The 16,690-nt window shown below is 40.3% G+C and overlaps 2 protein-coding genes across 2 annotated transcripts; both read right to left on the reverse strand.

Moving 5' to 3' along the window:
* Window positions 1–47: 47 nt before the first annotated feature.
* LOC128755970 (B-cell receptor CD22-like) lies at window positions 48–5,963 on the reverse strand. The gene is given in 11 exon segments (XM_053860087.1): window positions 48–439; window positions 829–1,162; window positions 1,243–1,542; window positions 1,914–2,285; window positions 2,353–2,407; window positions 3,503–3,721; window positions 4,090–4,153; window positions 4,276–4,609; window positions 4,681–4,980; window positions 5,355–5,726; window positions 5,821–5,963. Coding segments are annotated over 11 exon segments (2,610 nt in total). The 5' UTR covers window positions 5,882–5,963; the 3' UTR covers window positions 48–240.
* Window positions 5,964–7,124: 1,161 nt separating this feature from the next.
* mtmr6 (myotubularin related protein 6) lies at window positions 7,125–16,131 on the reverse strand. Its single transcript, XM_053859214.1, has 15 exons — window positions 15,913–16,131; window positions 13,087–13,212; window positions 12,518–12,680; window positions 12,265–12,422; window positions 11,493–11,621; window positions 11,027–11,161; window positions 10,794–10,926; window positions 10,615–10,724; window positions 10,398–10,523; window positions 10,275–10,324; window positions 9,799–9,892; window positions 9,624–9,730; window positions 8,698–8,832; window positions 8,488–8,614; window positions 7,125–7,640 (listed from the first exon to the last, which is right to left on the reverse strand). The coding sequence occupies exons 1-15, from the start codon at window positions 15,934–15,936 to the stop codon at window positions 7,287–7,289; spliced, it is 1,971 nt and encodes a 656-aa protein (XP_053715189.1). The 5' UTR covers window positions 15,937–16,131; the 3' UTR covers window positions 7,125–7,286.
* Between the last annotated feature and the right edge of the window lie 559 nt (window positions 16,132–16,690).

A 16,690-nucleotide genomic window follows, 5' to 3' on the forward strand; every position in this document is an offset into this window, starting at 1 on the left:
CATAGTAATTGAGATGAAATCCATTGTGTTTATTTCTTTACCTTGTCAATATTTTCACACATTCCATATGTTTTTTTCTTTTTCCACAAAACTTTGCATTAAGTAAGAAACACTTACTGTTGTATAAAGATACAAACAAAATAATGTGTGGTTTCAGAGGAGGAAAGTATTCGAAAAAAATGCTGCTCATCATGTCATGTCACTTGAGCAAAAGGTCCCCAGAACTACATCTGCAACAGTCTATGTGGAACCAGTAGGGGAAATAGGTACATGGACTTCTGCATACACAGTTTCCGCCTGTTGTCTGCTGCTGTCCACCATGGCAAGTGTCTGTTGAAGGTCACTTTCATCACAAGGAACGTCTGCTTCGACCTCACGTGGACAGGAAGCTGAACCCGCAGAGATGTGTAGCATTAAAGTGTTTGAATTCCTGAGTGTCCTGCAAAATGTAAGGGAAAAAAAAAGCTCACACTGATGTGGCAACAGCTCTGGCTGGGATTACCAAAGTTCCGTATTCCTACAATCCTCTTTAACAAAAAATGTGCCCATGCACAAAATACACAATTAAGTATATATATATATATATATATATATATATATATATATATATATATATATATATATATATATATATATATATATATATATATATATATATATATATATTTTTTTTTTTTTTTTTTTTTTTTTTTTTTTTTTTAAAGTATTTTCTTTATTAATGTAATTTTAATTTAGACGATAGCATTGTCAGTACATAGACCAGGATCTGCTACTTTAGAAGTCATTAGCTCAATAAGTTATTTAACAATCATTTTAGGGCAAACTTACCAAACACAGATCATCAGACAAACAAGCACAATGGATCCAATGAGGCCTCGTACAATCAGCCAATAAATTGGTTTTGAAACCCACAGCTGTATTTCCTCTGAGGTTCCTTCTCCAAGAGCATTTCGGGCCACACAGAACAAAACTACTGTGTGCATCACATTAAAAACTGTGTAGTTTTGACCTTGTGAAACTACAGTGTCTCCATCACTGCTCCTCTGGTACCAGGTGAACTGGCTGGCAGGAGGATTTGCTCTACTGAGACAGCTCAGGTTCACAGAGCTCGCTGCTGGCACAGAAGCTGAGGGATGGATGCTGAAAGATGTTTTAGGAGAATCTGATGGGAAGAAAAGTGAAGATTTGAGCTTTGATTTGAACAACATTGTTTTAAGTTATTATAAACATTGGACTTCTCACATGTAACGTGCAGAAGTAAGTTCCCCTCTGCTCTCTTCGTGTCGTCTTTCACTGGATATTCAGCAGAACATTTGACAGATAACCCATCATGTTTGTCTGACAGAGTGATGGTTTTCTGGATTTTGGTCACAGGAGTTTGGTCTGTGTTTTTGTTGGTGGTGGACACAGGCTCTTCTGTGTAGTTTCAGGAAAGTTTGGGAGGAGCATGAGGACACGGAGTGACAGCCGAGCAGCTGAGAGTGACGGAGCTGTTCTCCTTCAGCTCACCAGAAACATGCAGTTTAGGGCTTGGAGGAGAATCTGAAACAAAATCCAAGACACCTTTAAACCAGAATGGTGTGATGGTTCAGTTCACAAATGTATTAACGAAGAGTGAAGCATTAATGTTGTTCTCAGAATTGTGAACGAGAAAAGAGAAAAAGAACATCTCATGAAAGAACGGATCCACACACATCATCTCACCCTAACCACACTAAACGACAATGAAGAAAATGTAATTTGTCTGTAATTTGTTTTCCAGATGGAAGTCACATTCATAAAAAGACAGTTAGATGGAAACCGTAAGGTATGTGATTCACAACACAAGCAGATGGATGCAGGACATTCTTAAAAAGCATTGGCCATCATGTTGAAAACACCAGAGGCACATCCATAAGCAGAATGTTTCTTACCAAGCACAGTGATATTAAGAGCATCACAGGAAGCTGTTGCTTTGTACTCCGTGGATTCAATTCTGAAATAGTAGTTGTCTGTGTAACTTGTGACAATATCTGAAAGAAGAGTGGTGCAGCTTCCCTCCGCCAGGTCTCCAATAAACTGCATTGAGTAAAGATTGCTTTGCTGGGTGCTCTTATAAACAACACAATGTCGTGTGTCATCAAAATGAGGGCTTCCTTTAAGCCACGAGCCAGTCAGAGGTCCAGAGAACTTTGGGTCTTTAACTTTGAATTCACAAGGGATTAACAAACAGGATCCAGTCACAGCCACCAGGCTTCTTTTTAAATTAGTTTTCAGGCTTTCAGGCTGGTAACATGTAGAAACACCTGTGAAAAAATTGGACAGCTGATATCACAAAAATGATACCACAAAAAATTGACTGACATCACTGACCTGAAATAGAGAGAAAACTCAGCAAGACTGCATCCAGCAACATTTTCATTTCCACCTGCATCCACAAACACAGCATCCTGAAGATGAATAGTGAAAAGAAATAATAATAATAATACAATTCCTGGCATATGTTAAGCTATCTCTGAACTATGGTGTTCAGACAAGAATTGAAGTTTTCTTGCCCAGTAATAATGAAGTTAAAATAAAATAAAATCTCAAGGACTCACTTGATAAAAGCTGAGGATGAGGCTGAAGAGGAAGAAAGTTAGAAGGAAGCTCTTAAATAAAAACACAAACTCATCTAAACTCCTCCTCATCTAAACATTGGGCCTAAAAGCAGAGGGGTTTGTCCAACACTTGATGTTATGTAGATATGAAAATGAATAAAAAATTGTGTTCATATTCTAAACTTATAGAAAAAGGGAAAACCTGATTAAAGATGAGATTCGGCCTGCTGTATTTCAAAGGTTGAATGGTGCCACATCTCTCACCTGTCCTCAGAACATCATGTGAGATGAAAAAGATCTGGATAATGACTAACTTGGTTGGTTGGGAAGACGCGCTGCCTGCTTATAAAATTAAGCTGGGTGTTGAAAGTGAGAGTATAACTCTCATCAAACCACACTTGATTGGTACATCAGTGACAACTGAAGAACCTCACAAGAGCTGAAATGCTGGTGGTAAATACTGAGGTGTAACATACCAGCGTATGTCATCATAATATCCTGTATTAATAAATTATTCAATAGTGAAAAAGATGAGTGACGAACAAGTTCATGAATGTGGTGATGGATGTTTCTAGGAATGAAGAAACAAACACAAATGAAATAAAGTATTTCCATTGAAATTACCTTCTGCAGTATTTTTATTACATTCATTTATCCATTTTGCATCAGAAATATTTACTAAATGATAATGGCGTCACATGTAATTGTGTATACATGCACAAAAACATTATTACTACACGTATTCAATACATAATTTTTAAGTGAGAAACACGCACCACTGAATAGTTTCTGAAAGTTGCAAATAAAATATTCAATTCAATAATTCAGTGCAATAAATGCTCAGATATAAAATAAAAGGGAAAGAAAAAATGAAGTTAACAGATGCAATAAGAAATAAACCACGTGGCTCATGATTTGTTCACTTGAGCATAAAGGTCCCCAGGAATATCTGCCACGGCCTGTGTGGCACCAGGAGAGGAGTCAGAGACACGGACTTCTGCATAGACAGTGTCTTGCTGCTGTCTCCTGTGGTCCACCGCAGCAGCTGTCCGGTCCATGTTCCTCTTCGAGAAGTCAATTTCACCATAATGGACTTCTCCCTCTTCATGCAAAGCAGAAGCTGACCCCTGAGAGATTTGTATCTAGGGGGAAATGTCAGACAAGTTCACTTCGGTATTTAATTTATTGTATTGTTAATTTTTAAAGCTCTTTTTGAAACCAGACACTGGCATCTGACTGAAACATCACGGCAGATCATCTGTTACAAGCTTGTATTTAACAAATTGCTTCTTCATCCTGAAACGATCTATGTTGGGGACACCTGGTAAAAATACCACCTCAGATGTCCAGCTGGTGAGAGATGCCAGAGGGGTTAAGGACCATGTGAAGACATTGAATTTTCATTCATTATTTGACTGGAGGAGTCACCATTTGCTGGAGCAGCAAAGTGCACATTTTGTGCAGTAAACTACAATAGAAATATAATTTAGATTCTAGAATCAAAGCTGACCTTTTGACCCACTTGAGGGCTCGACTGTATCCATTGAGGAGTTTGAACTCTTGACTGTAGTTTCCTGAAGAACACATGAAAACTTGAGTGAAACAAAGAAATGAATCAGAAGTAGACCTTCACTTTCAGCTGCATTAAGCGCTCAATTAGGAAGTGTTAAATGGAGTCACAAGAGGTCAAACTTACCAAACACAGACGAACAGACAAACAAGCATGACAAAACCGATGATGGCTCCACTGATCATCCAATGAATTTGTTCTGAAACCCACAGCTGTATTTCCTCTGAGGTTCCTTCTCCAAGAGCATTTCGGGCCACACAGAACAAAACTACTGTGTGCGTCACATTAAAAACTGTGTAGTTTTGACCTCGTGAAACTACAGTGTCTCCATCACTGCTCCTCTGGTACCAGGTGAACTGGCTGGCAGGAGGATTTGCTCTACTGAGACAGCTCAGGTTCACAGAGCTTGCTGCTGGCACAGAAGCTGAGGGATGGATGCTGAAAGATGTTTTAGGAGAATCTGATGGGAAGAAAAGTGAAGCATGGTTTAAACAACATCGCTTTAGTCATTATGAACACTGGACTTCTCACATGTAACGTTCAGAAGTAAGTTCCCCTCTGCTCTCTTCGTGTCGTCTTTCACTGGATATTCAGCAGAACATTTGACAGATAACCCATCATGTTTGTCTGACAGAGTGATGGTTTTCTGGATTTTGGTCACAGGAGTTTGGTCTGTGTTTTTGTTGGTGGTGGACACAGGCTCTTCTGTGTAGTTCCAGGAAAGTTTGGGAGGAGCATGAGGACACGGAGTGACAGCCGAGCAGCTGAGAGTGACGGAGCTGTTCTCCTTCAGCTCACCAGAGACATGCAGTTTAGGGCTTGGAGGAGAATCTGAAACAAAATCCAAGACACCTTTAAACCAGAATGGTGTGATGGTTCAGTTCACAAATGTATTAACGAAGAGTGAAGCATTAATGTTGTTCTCAGAATTGTGAACGAGAAAAGAGAAAAAGAACATCTCATGAAAGAGCGGATCCACACACATCATCTCACCCTAACCACACTAAACGACAATGAAGAAAATGTAATTTGTCTCTAATTTGTTTTCCAGATGGAAGTTACATTCAAATTAAAAAGACAGTTAGATGGAAACCGTAAGGTGTGTGATTCACAACACAAGCAGATGGATGCAGTACATTCTTAAAAAGCATTGGCCATCATGTTGAAAACACCAGAGGCACATCCATAAGCAGAATGTTTCTTACCAAGCACAGTGATATTAAGAGCATCACAGGAAGCTGTTGCTTTGTACTCCTTGGATTCAATTCTGAAATAGTAGTAGTCTGTGTAACTTGTGACAATATCTGAAAGACGGGTGGTGCAGTTTCCCTCCATCAGGTTTCCAATAAACTGCATTGAGTAAAGATTGCTTTGCTGGGTGCTCATATAAACAACATTAAGTCGTGTGTCATCAAAATTAGGGCTTCCCTTAAGCCACGAGCCAGTCAGAGGTCCAGAGAACTTTGGGTCGTTAACTTTGAATTCACAAGGGATTAACAAACAGGATCCAGTCAGAGCCACCAGGCTTCTTTTTAAATTAGTTTTCAGGCTTTTAGCCTGGTCACATGTAGAAACACCTGTGAAAACATCGGACAGCTGATATCACAGACACATTTTTAACCACAACTAAAGACAATTGAGTAACAAACTGAACAAAAATTAATCACTCACCTGAAATGAAGAAAAAACTCAGTAAAACTGCATCCAGCAACATTTTCATTTCCGCCTGCATCACAGAGGAAAAAAAATCTCTGGCACACGTGTTTAGGATTCTATCAAGAATGGAGTTTAGACACCAAAGAAATCTAAAAGAAAAATACTCTTGCGCAAAAGCTGATTTCAGAGAAGAGTATATGAGTGAGGAACAGAAATTAGAAGGAAGCACTTAAATAAGAAACCAACCATATTTAACACTTCCTTGTTGTAAACATTCAGCACAAAAGGAGAGGGGTTTGTCAAATGATGATTTGATGATACATAGATATGACAATGTATCAAAAATGGTATCAATATTCTTATTCTTATTGAAGATATGACTCTACCAAAGGTGAAGGTTTGAATGATGTCACATGTCCCAGCTGTCCTCAGAACATAAACTGACAAGAAAAAGATTGCGTCAGTGTAATGTAATTTTAATGTAATTGTTGGTTGGGAAGATGCACCCAGTTTCAGCAACAAATGTGGCTCGCTGTCACATAATAATGATATTGTACGAACAAGGTAACAAAATTTTGAATGTGAGAGTCTTGGAGAGTCTATTTTGGAGGCAATGAGCTAACTCTGAATCAGGCTGCTCCTTGACCTTGGGCTTATTATATGACTTTTATTGAGATTCAATTGAACAGTGCCAATGGCATGAACAAAAATACACTTTTTTCCCTTTTGTCTTTACTGTAAAATTCAACATTATTGTTTTTTTTAATGAGGTAAAAACATGTAATGACTCTCTCTCGCTAACTTCCAGATGAAGAGCTCATCGATGGTGTAACAATGAGGGTTGGCATGGATCAAACCATTTTCATATTTGTGCTCTGTACAGTACTTGTCTTGTCTCACAATATAATTAACCTGTCATGACATGATACGTATTCATTTCTTAAATGCTAACGGCATTGAGCTTTTGTTGACGTCTTTATCAAGTAACGTAAACTTGGAAACTGTATTTCAAAATTTGCTGTAATGAGTCACAGGTTCTCCTGGCCACTAATGGTTGAAAGCGATGCCTCGGACTAGAATATGTTGCTCTCCTCACCAAGCAATGAACAAATTTCTAACTGTCTTTAGCAATCTGATTCATGTGAGATTTATTTCCGCCATCGAGACTTTCATCCTAGTATTTGTATCTTAAGTTGTATAAGTGACTTGAGAGGTGAAACATGTCAGAATAAAAATATTTCGTCAGGCTTGTCAAAAGATACTGTTAAAACTGTGAGGATTGTAATGTAAATAAATTCAGAAATGTTTTAATGGTGGATGATTTTATTCTCATACTTTGTTATTATCCATATTTCAATTGAACATTCATTAAAAAAATGATAAGATCCGATACCTTCCGTAGATATATAGACTATACACACATTGAACAAACAGAGAGCTTCCATGAGTCCCTAAGCATCCCATAATATCCCTGTTTATTTTCAGCAGGTCATGCGTGCAACTCCGAACTCCAGACTGACCACAGCTGGCTCTTCTTTGGCCAAATCACTGCTGTAAGCCTCTTCCAGCTCGCCATAGCTCTGCTTCCTGCTTTCCGTGCCACTGCTGCCCTCTACTGTCCGCTCCGTGTCGGTGCTTTCTGTGGCCTCGTCGCCCACCTCTCCAGCTTCCTCCTCATCCTCATCCTGCTGAAGCACTTCTTTATGGTTGATTGGTGCGCCCAGAATCAGGGAGTCCGGTCGGGGCGGGAAGGTGCTTGAGAGCTGGTCTCTAGTGGGAGGTGGGGCAGGGGAGTCCTCGGTGGCAAGGGGGTTCACACCCAGCTCATGAAGTCTCTGAAAGAATTCAAGAATTATTGGTCAACAAAGAGCCACACTAGACACCGTTGCGAGTTGTCCATAAAAGGCAACTCTGGAAGTTCTTTAAAAAATGTTCAAAAATTTAATAGTCAGACAAGAAGGATACAATTTTATTCCCCTCATTTCTGCTACTTTTTTCTTTCGGTCTGAGCCCTGTGGCTCATGCAACAACCCAGCTAATATGTTTGTTTTTACAGGCTAAAGAGCGTCATGCCGCCAAAATATTGAGCCTCGTCACATCAAACCCATGACATCACAGGCTTTTTATTTGCCTTGAAACGCTCAAAATGTGCGGCTTTCGCCTGAGTGTCGGGAACCCTGCCAACAGAGCCAATCTCCTGGAGGACCATCGACGAGTAGCAGCAGCTGAGACTGGCTAGTGCGTTGGAACTTCCGACACTCAGGTGAAAACAGCGCATTTTGAGCGCTTTAACGTAAATCAAAGATGTGAGCAGTTTAAGTTCAGAACATTGCCGAGTTTGTTTCATGAGTCAGTCTTGATGCTGGACCCCGTATTCAAAACTAGTTTGGAAGTGATCCTCATACATTTTTAAGCCAGTGCACCACTGCACCCGCGGCTTATAGACAGGTACGGCTTATTGTCCGTCTTAGATTTAGTGGTGCGGCTAATATTATGGAGTATACTGTACTTAATCAAAACAAAAATACAAATAAGACTGTTTATATATAACAGTAGTTCTCGACTCATACTTTTCACCATTTGAATCCTGCTAGTATTAAAAAAAACAAACAAAACAAAAAAAAGAAAACGTTGTTAGGACCATAGTGCTTATGCTTGAACATAAAAGCAACAGAAACTCACACTCTCCAGAGCCTGCACTGTTCTCTCCGCCTTGTGACTGTTCTCTCTCAGAGTCAGGATAGTTTTCAGGATGGACTGCCGGGGGTGCATGGACCTGTCAAACTGGTGGTACATGTTCCTCCAGAACCTTGGAAACAGGTTCATAATAGCATCAAGAACAAGGACGAGCACAAACACTGTACAAATATGATTAGAGGTCACTCAGTGTACTTGAAATTGTAGGGCAGGGTCGATGGCTCCAACACCGGATGTGATTCGGAAAAAGCAGGACTGTAAAAGGGATTGATGTAGTTGTGCGTCTCGCTCATTAGATACGCCCACAGGGAGTGAGTCCGTTCCCTTATCCTGGAACATGTGAGAGAAAGTCATACTTAGTAAATAAGACACAATGTTTGTTTGGTGACAGAAGTTACTGAGAGGAAAAGCCTTTAACAACAACAAACAAAGGAGATACAACTATTTCTGGTATATTATTTACAGCAGAGACAGCAAGATCGTGATCCTGTAACAGTTGAGATTGTTGACATCGTTGTTTATTGTTACAGAACACTTGAGGACACTAGACTCGGATGGGGCTGCAAACATGTGCAAGGTGGCCCACACTTGGGCATGTGCTCTCGTTCTCATTGAATATTTCAAGGCAAAGTTTGTTGATTCAACGACATGTATTTCACTGATTTCATGACGGCAACACTGCGTTTGAGAAGTTAAGTTAGCAACCACAGCAACAAATATGGCAGCCGTCACAACTCGACTCAATTTTTTCAGTCACTACCATCCATTCAGAGGGTCCCACTGGGTCTATCGCTGGCATTGGGAGCCCAGATATGGTCAGGCATTGTAAACAGCCTTATATGAGTAACTACCCAAGACGCTCTGTGGAAACGTGTATGTCACTCACTGAGACCAGCACAAAACCCATGTGTTAAGCTGTGAGTTGAAAATTAAAAAAGGAGCTCATGAAAAACCAAACTGCTGAAGTTGCATGCTCATTATATAGTTCTACCAGGAGAGGCATAGGATGTTAAACCTGATTCAGCCACCTACTGTAGATTGTCATTTATGGGATTAAGTTCCACTGACGCAGCCTCATGAGTTCCAAGATAAATTTCTCTCACACGTGTGCATGACCTCACCGTAGCTCTTCTCTCTGTCTCTGGTTGTTGCCCAGGAAGTTTCCATACTGGCAGGAATGGATATGTTCGTGGATCTGCAGCAGGAACCACTCGCTGAATTCAAATGCCTGAAGTGAGAAAGGGCATTAATGCTGATGGATAGAACCATTCTGCCGGTGGCGGTGCTGCTGCTCACCTGAGGGAACTGCTCTGTCAGCTGCCACACACACTCCAGGAACTGAGTGAAAATTGGAGACACTTCTTTTGGGTCTGCGCCCAACTGGTCACATCTACACATAAAAAAAGTGTTTACAAAAATACAGAAAAAACAAACAGAAATACACAGTTAAAATGAATATTTATTCAGTTATGAATTTGTCATTTCTCGCTAGCTCGAATGACCTTTTCAAACTGAGGCTGGAATGGTCGACTTGCTGATTTTGATAGCTCAAAAACCAGCAAAGAAAAGCAACAAGGTGGCAATGAGGACAGGAAGAGAAGGACAGGTGTGACATATAAGATGGGTTAAGGAGGAGGAGGCTGATTTGTTTGATGAAGAGCCAATGGTGAGGGTGGAAATGAAAATGGCAGGACTCTCATCTCACATGAATAATAAACAGTAAAATTCAGACTTTTATAGCTGTAAAACATTTAGCAATAAAATCTAACCACCTGTCTGCAAACTTGTGACCAAATGAGATCCAGTCTTTTTCAATGAGAACCTGAAACAAAATTTTAAGAAGTAAGCGATAGCAAGGCTGAAAAATAAAGTTCTAAAATGTGTGCGGCTGGTACCATGAAGCCTTTGATGGTTCTGTAGTAGGGGTCCATGAGTAAAGCCCCCAGAGAGCAGACCTGAGCAGTTCTGTCCCATCCGTCAGAGCAATGAACCAGCACACTGGCTCCTTCCACTGTCACGGCCTACAGTTTCAACAGGAACATCAGCAGGTTATGTTCAAACCGTGGCCAGTGGATGTGTAAAATCAGCTATGCACACTGAAAATGAAAGTACTTTTGCAAGAGAGATGGCTGCATCCAGCACAGCCTTGATATGTCGCAGCCAGCCACTGCTATCCAGTCCTACCAGATAGTCACTCATGGTGAGGGATCTGGTTCCAATAACTGAGACACAAAAGCATATTGTTTAAAAAAAACTGACTGCATGTGTATGGTTCATGTCTCAGGTTTTACCTTCCAGCAACTTCTGCAAGCTGGCCCTCATCACATGAATGTTTTCGATGCCTACGAACTGGAAGCGAATGTTGGAATAGTTATCCTCGTTTTCATAGCCTTTGCCTGCTGCTCGGTTAGCAAGCGCGTTCAACTGCAAGACAGAAACACGGGTCAGGCCTTAAAATATGGACACCGAACTATTCCTTGAAAGAGGATTCGTGTCATGGTTCTGTGCTTGACGTTTTGTTTACCTTGGGCCGAGTATCCATGACATACAGAAACCGGCTGTTGTGATTGGCCTTGCTGATGGCCTGCAGGAGACTCTCATCTTCTAAACATCGTGCACTGAATCCAGAGAGAGGCTGGCTGCACCGGCACACTGCTGCCTGTAAAAAGCAATATAAATCTCCTTAGTTTTTGCTTAAAAACTCGGATTACTAAATCACATTGTTTATTGGGGATGGTTTTGTAGATGATCACATTAATTGTTTATGGAAATATTGTGACAAAATCACAAATCCCTCCTTATGTTTTGTCATTTCCATGGGTCAGTTTTCTACAAACTTTTAATTCCTCCCCTTCAAATAATGTATTAAGAGCACAGTCAAGTTTAAAGAAGAATTCAATGCAGAAAATGTGCCAGGGTTGAATCATGTGCTAGTATACTGTACAGTATCTGCAAGGGGTTTGCAGGTAAATGTCTCAATCATACAGTACCTTCTTCTCCTGGTAGAAGTATGTGAGCACGGGAAAGCGTCCTTTACTTCTGAACTTGGAACTCCCCACGATGATGGGCTTACTGGCTGTGATGGGAACATACAAGTCGCGTGGATATGTCTCACACACCTGTCAAGAAAAGGCAAGAGATTGAGACACAAGCTTCTTCGCTTTGTAAGACAAATCTTAGCAAAGCTGTCCCTCAAGGATCTGGGCAATAATTATTTCTTGTTATGTTAATTATCTGTACTAGACCACCAATTTCTGTTTATACTTTTGTTTGGTTAACCGATAAAAATATAAACTTCAGTATAAGAAATTATTTCAGAATGATGATCAAATAATATTTTATGACAGATTCCTTGGGCTTATGGAAGACCTCTGCCAGAAAGACCGGTGCAGTCAGCTGATTAATTTCTCAAAGGTATTCTTTAGCTACTCAGGCACATTTCATTTTGTCAGCAACTTTCGTCATCTAACTCTTCACTTCTTCAATGAAGGAATCGAAACATCTTGTCTGGGGGGACTTGGTGAACCATACTTAATGACAGTGACATGGCCAAGGTTCAGCCACAGTCAGCACATTCCATGTTTAACTGCCAGGAAGCTTCTTCCTTATTTTGCTGTTGAGAACGTTTCCTTCGCCGGTCAGAAAATAAAATGACACTGGCAGAACTTTTTGGCTCTTATTTGCTTTTCTGATTTAAGTGTCACTTCGGTGAGGAACATGATCATTATATATGTTGTTCATCAACAACAAGTCATCATCCACCTTGTAGTTTCTGTTGACATCAGTGAGCTGCCACTGGTCACACGGGACGCCCATCCGCTCGTACTCTGCCCCCAGGTCAATGAGCTGCCATCCTTCCTCTCTCTGCTGGTCGTTCTGTTTGGGGTTGTAGGAGAACGCATAGAGCTCCTCGTAGGCTACTGCATGAGGGAGGCATTACAGAGGAGAGTTACAAATCATGACTGAAATAACCTAGGAGAAAATAAACCAAAATAAAATAAAATAAAAATCCCACCTGGACGCAGAAGACGCAACAGTGAGCTGTAGATATCATGGCAGTCTCTCTCCCTTTGGACCACAAAATGAACCACCCGGAAGTTGCGACACTGAATGACCAACGGGCAGCCAGTGGTGGTGAGAGAGAGCTTCTCCACTGAGGCAATATGGTGGTGCAGGATCTACATGAACGAGGGATGATTTATGGGAGTTAAAAATATGATAAAGCTCCAAATGATGGAACTTAAATGGAAATTAAGCAATGCATTCACATCAATAAAGTATCTTCCTTGAGTGTTTCAGCAGTCATTTATCCACATTAAGTGAGCAGAACCACTCTAGAGGCAGGTCACTGACACAGTGATGCATCTTCTTAAAAGGTAGGCCATGGGGAAGCAGCACAAGCAGACTTCTGCATCCTATTAATGGCACCAATTCATTCTCAAGGCTATTCATCATAACAGCAAGCTTTATACATTTCAATTTGGCAGACAAAAACAATAAATTAAAGAAAAACAGAAAAACTGCACCAGAAGAAATATGTACTGTATCAGCATATGGACTAGACTTTGTCACAGAAATACACACCCAGACTTCTTGTGCTGCAGAGTTGTTAGAGTTGCTCTCCACAAAAATGAGGTGCGTGGCTGTGAGATACAGAGTACCATTGGTGGATTTGTTGCTGAAGCGATCCAACAGTCGCACCTGCTCCACCTGCAAACATAACAAAAATAGCAGCGGGACAGAGATATCTTGATGATAGTTCAGCAGAGCGTGTCGGAACATTGGCTAACTGGTCCTCGCAGCGTGTGACCAAATTAATGTGAGAAGCAATGCAACAACGAAAAAGCTTGACTGTAGACGTACATTTAAAAAGGATTTTTATTTGTTTATAAACCGTGGACACTGAAAAACTATATGAAACTATAAAAAGTATATGAAACAAAAATAATTTGGGGGACTTTTAAACATATCAACTTCCCACAAAAGACCACCATGTTTTGGTCACAAATGCAGGTTTTTTCATGACTGTCAATATCGGATTTCGGGTCAAATGTTCCCCTTAAGTTGTTGAACTGCTCAGGGTCTTTCAAGATGCTTCTTCAAGTAAAATGTATTCTCAAAAATCCATGAATTATATTAGCAAATAAAATAATGAAAATTACGAAATCATATAATTGTAAAAGCATTTTTTTTACATCTTTCCATTTGTCAGAGTACACCATGTAGCATTAATAGATTTGTGATATATATACCGCTGTTTCAGCGTTCATGCACAGTGCATATTCTGGAGTCAATAATGTCGAAACCCATGCTGATGAGGGGCTATATGGATATGAAATTGGGAAGTAGAATACCTGCAGTTTCCTTTACCAAAAATCATTGGGGCAAAAGTAAATCCAAAGCAAATACACAAAACACATTCAAAAAGTGAACTGAATTTCCACCATAACCCATTTTTTAAAACATATTATGACAGCATAGTTTAGTAGAGATGATTTTGAACCCAATTCTATAAAATACGATTAATCCTCAGTATCACCAAATAAAACTGTTTAGCACAAAAAACATTTCAGCTTTCAGTCGTTTTTTTCAGTGTATGGGCCTCAATTCTGTGCAGTACGTCCCCCAAATACATTCATTGGCAGAGACGTGCAGCAACACTAGTTAAATAGTCTATTCACAAAATTAGCAAGACATATTGTAACAAAAGAATAACAAAGAACTGTCAATGCTTCTGTGCAGAAAACAAAAAAAAACAGGTGTATTGATGTTTTCTTACACCCCTACTGGTGAAAGGTTGAGATTGCATGGCACCAGATAATTCTAACCTTCAGGACATTGAGGTGCTTCATACATGCATTTCATTTCACACCATGCATCAAAGAACCTCATCTAACAATTTAGTTTGCTGGATTGCATTTCTCAGTCAAAGTAGGCTGGTTAAATAATATACCCATGGGTCCTGGGGGGAAAGTATCACCTGCGTATAACATGTTTTTTCGCATTCGACTTTTTGAAAATATGTCTCTCATTTCCAAGTACTGATGTTCCTGGTGAGTGCAGTCTGTAATATAATGCTCCAAAATCCACTGCTGGAATCCATTAGGCACAAAATAGCGGTGTCTTTCACTGACGCTGAGGCACACTGGAGATTCTCTCTTATTTCTAATGATTCATCAGTTTGTATTGACTCAGACTTCCTCTGCCTGGTTCCGTTTTCCTGCGTGTAAGATATGATGAAATGGTAGAAATGGTCTCCCGGCAACCACTGAAAGGACGTAACTCTTAATACAGGAAGTGTCGGTGCGAGTGCCTGAGAAATGACTGCACTTCTCCACGACAATGAAGGGGGAAAATATATTCCTCAACATTTAATCAAAACAGAATTTTTGATCTTCATTAAAAAGCAAAGACGGTGTGACGCAAAGAGGGCTTCATTATTTTATAATATACAGGCTGCTACAAGGCTTGCCAAAACATGAACCATTTCTACTTTTGAAAGAATCACACCCTTAACCAACGTTCTGTCTGTGTAAACAAGCGGCTTTTAGTAAGCCAGCTGAGCCACACCCTGTAAACTAAACTGAACATAAAATCTCCCTGATCTAGAATTAGAATTAGCACCAAGTATTTTACATGTATATGTACGGTTGAATACTCCATTATCATCATGAAAAACCTCTAAAGGTCTAAACGTTTCACTGCTTTCCTAAAGTCCATCCGTACTTTTTCTCTGACTGGTGGATGTCCATACTGATTGATCTTGGTATTGAGGGTTGCAAAAGGGGTATGTGAGTTGTTGTTGTCGAAAAATCATGAGCAACATTACAGGCATGACTTACTGATGTTTACTTTAATTTGAATGAATGATGGACCTCATTGATAAGTGCTGCAGGCCTTTTCCTGCTCAGTGGGTGAGATAACATTGTTTAACAAGGAGGGAGGGATATTTTATGACACATTATCCATGAAACCACCTGTTTTTCATGGCAAAAGTGTTTAGCCCAAACGACATTGACATCATTTCGATAACAATCAGGGTGCTCCTGAATTAATTATTCCGAAAATCGATGACTGAACACTTGCTAATATTTATGAATCAGTGTCTGCCGTTTGCAAAGACGATACGTAAAGAAACGCTCTTATTGACTGCATTGGATCCAAAGCGACATATTGATCTAAGGGCGTGGATGTGTAAACAAAATGAGAGAAGTAACCTGCTCCAGGTTCAGTGGGTTTCTCAGTTCGATGATGCTCTCCACGTCTGACATTTAATGTTGCTAAGCGACACCTGCTCACCTGGTGCTTAAAAAGCGTGACACGCCGATGTCACGTCTAAAACCACTGACTAGGCCGATGATCTGTCCCCATCGGATCCGCTGAATTGAGCTACAAATGTTAGCTAGTTACCTTTGGCGTTCGGATGTGCTCCATTTTCTTCGGTAAGCCACAACCAGCGACAACAACGCTTCACACGACGACTTCCGCCCTAAACGCGATCATTTGATACAACTGTTGCGGAAATCCAAGGCGACCGGGCTCTGCTCAGATCAATATCGAAGGCATACGATATGTTTATTGCCAATTAATTTTCTGCTCATCCGCGTCAAGGCGCCGATATTGACTTGTGGTTTCTGGCTTTCAGAATAAGAGCCCGGTTGTTCGCCTTGGAAGCGTTGATGTTCAAGAACGGATGTGTTCATGCATTTTATCGCGATATTTGCGCTATAAGCGAATATACAGTTGCGCCGTGCTCCAGTACGCGGTCGAAAATAGTTACTCATTCTGAGTTATATTTGCGCAAATTATATTGAATTCTGGCAACCATCACAATTATTGCCCTTTTTGCTATATTTGTGTTATGTTCCCGACGTACATGCAAACAATTAGGAACTCAGCCAGTGATACTCTTTTGCATCTCTTTATTTTCCTGAACTACCGGACTACAAACACAAACATGTATTAATGGGCAGGCGAATCACTTATGCACGATTGCTGTATTTCTACCCAACAAAAAGTAGTGCTTCTATTTTATAAAAATAAAATAACATAGTATTTTTGCAAATACATAACAATTTGCTTATGGACTCTGCCTTGACCCATGACATTCTGGAAGAATTGCAGCTCTCCTTTGAGAACAGGTGGCAGAAAATTGACGAATGGCAAGCTTTAATTTCTGAGAAAGCGT

Source organism: Synchiropus splendidus, chromosome 3 (assembly GCF_027744825.2).
Source record: "Synchiropus splendidus isolate RoL2022-P1 chromosome 3, RoL_Sspl_1.0, whole genome shotgun sequence".
Lineage (NCBI taxonomy): Eukaryota > Metazoa > Chordata > Actinopteri > Syngnathiformes > Callionymidae > Synchiropus > Synchiropus splendidus.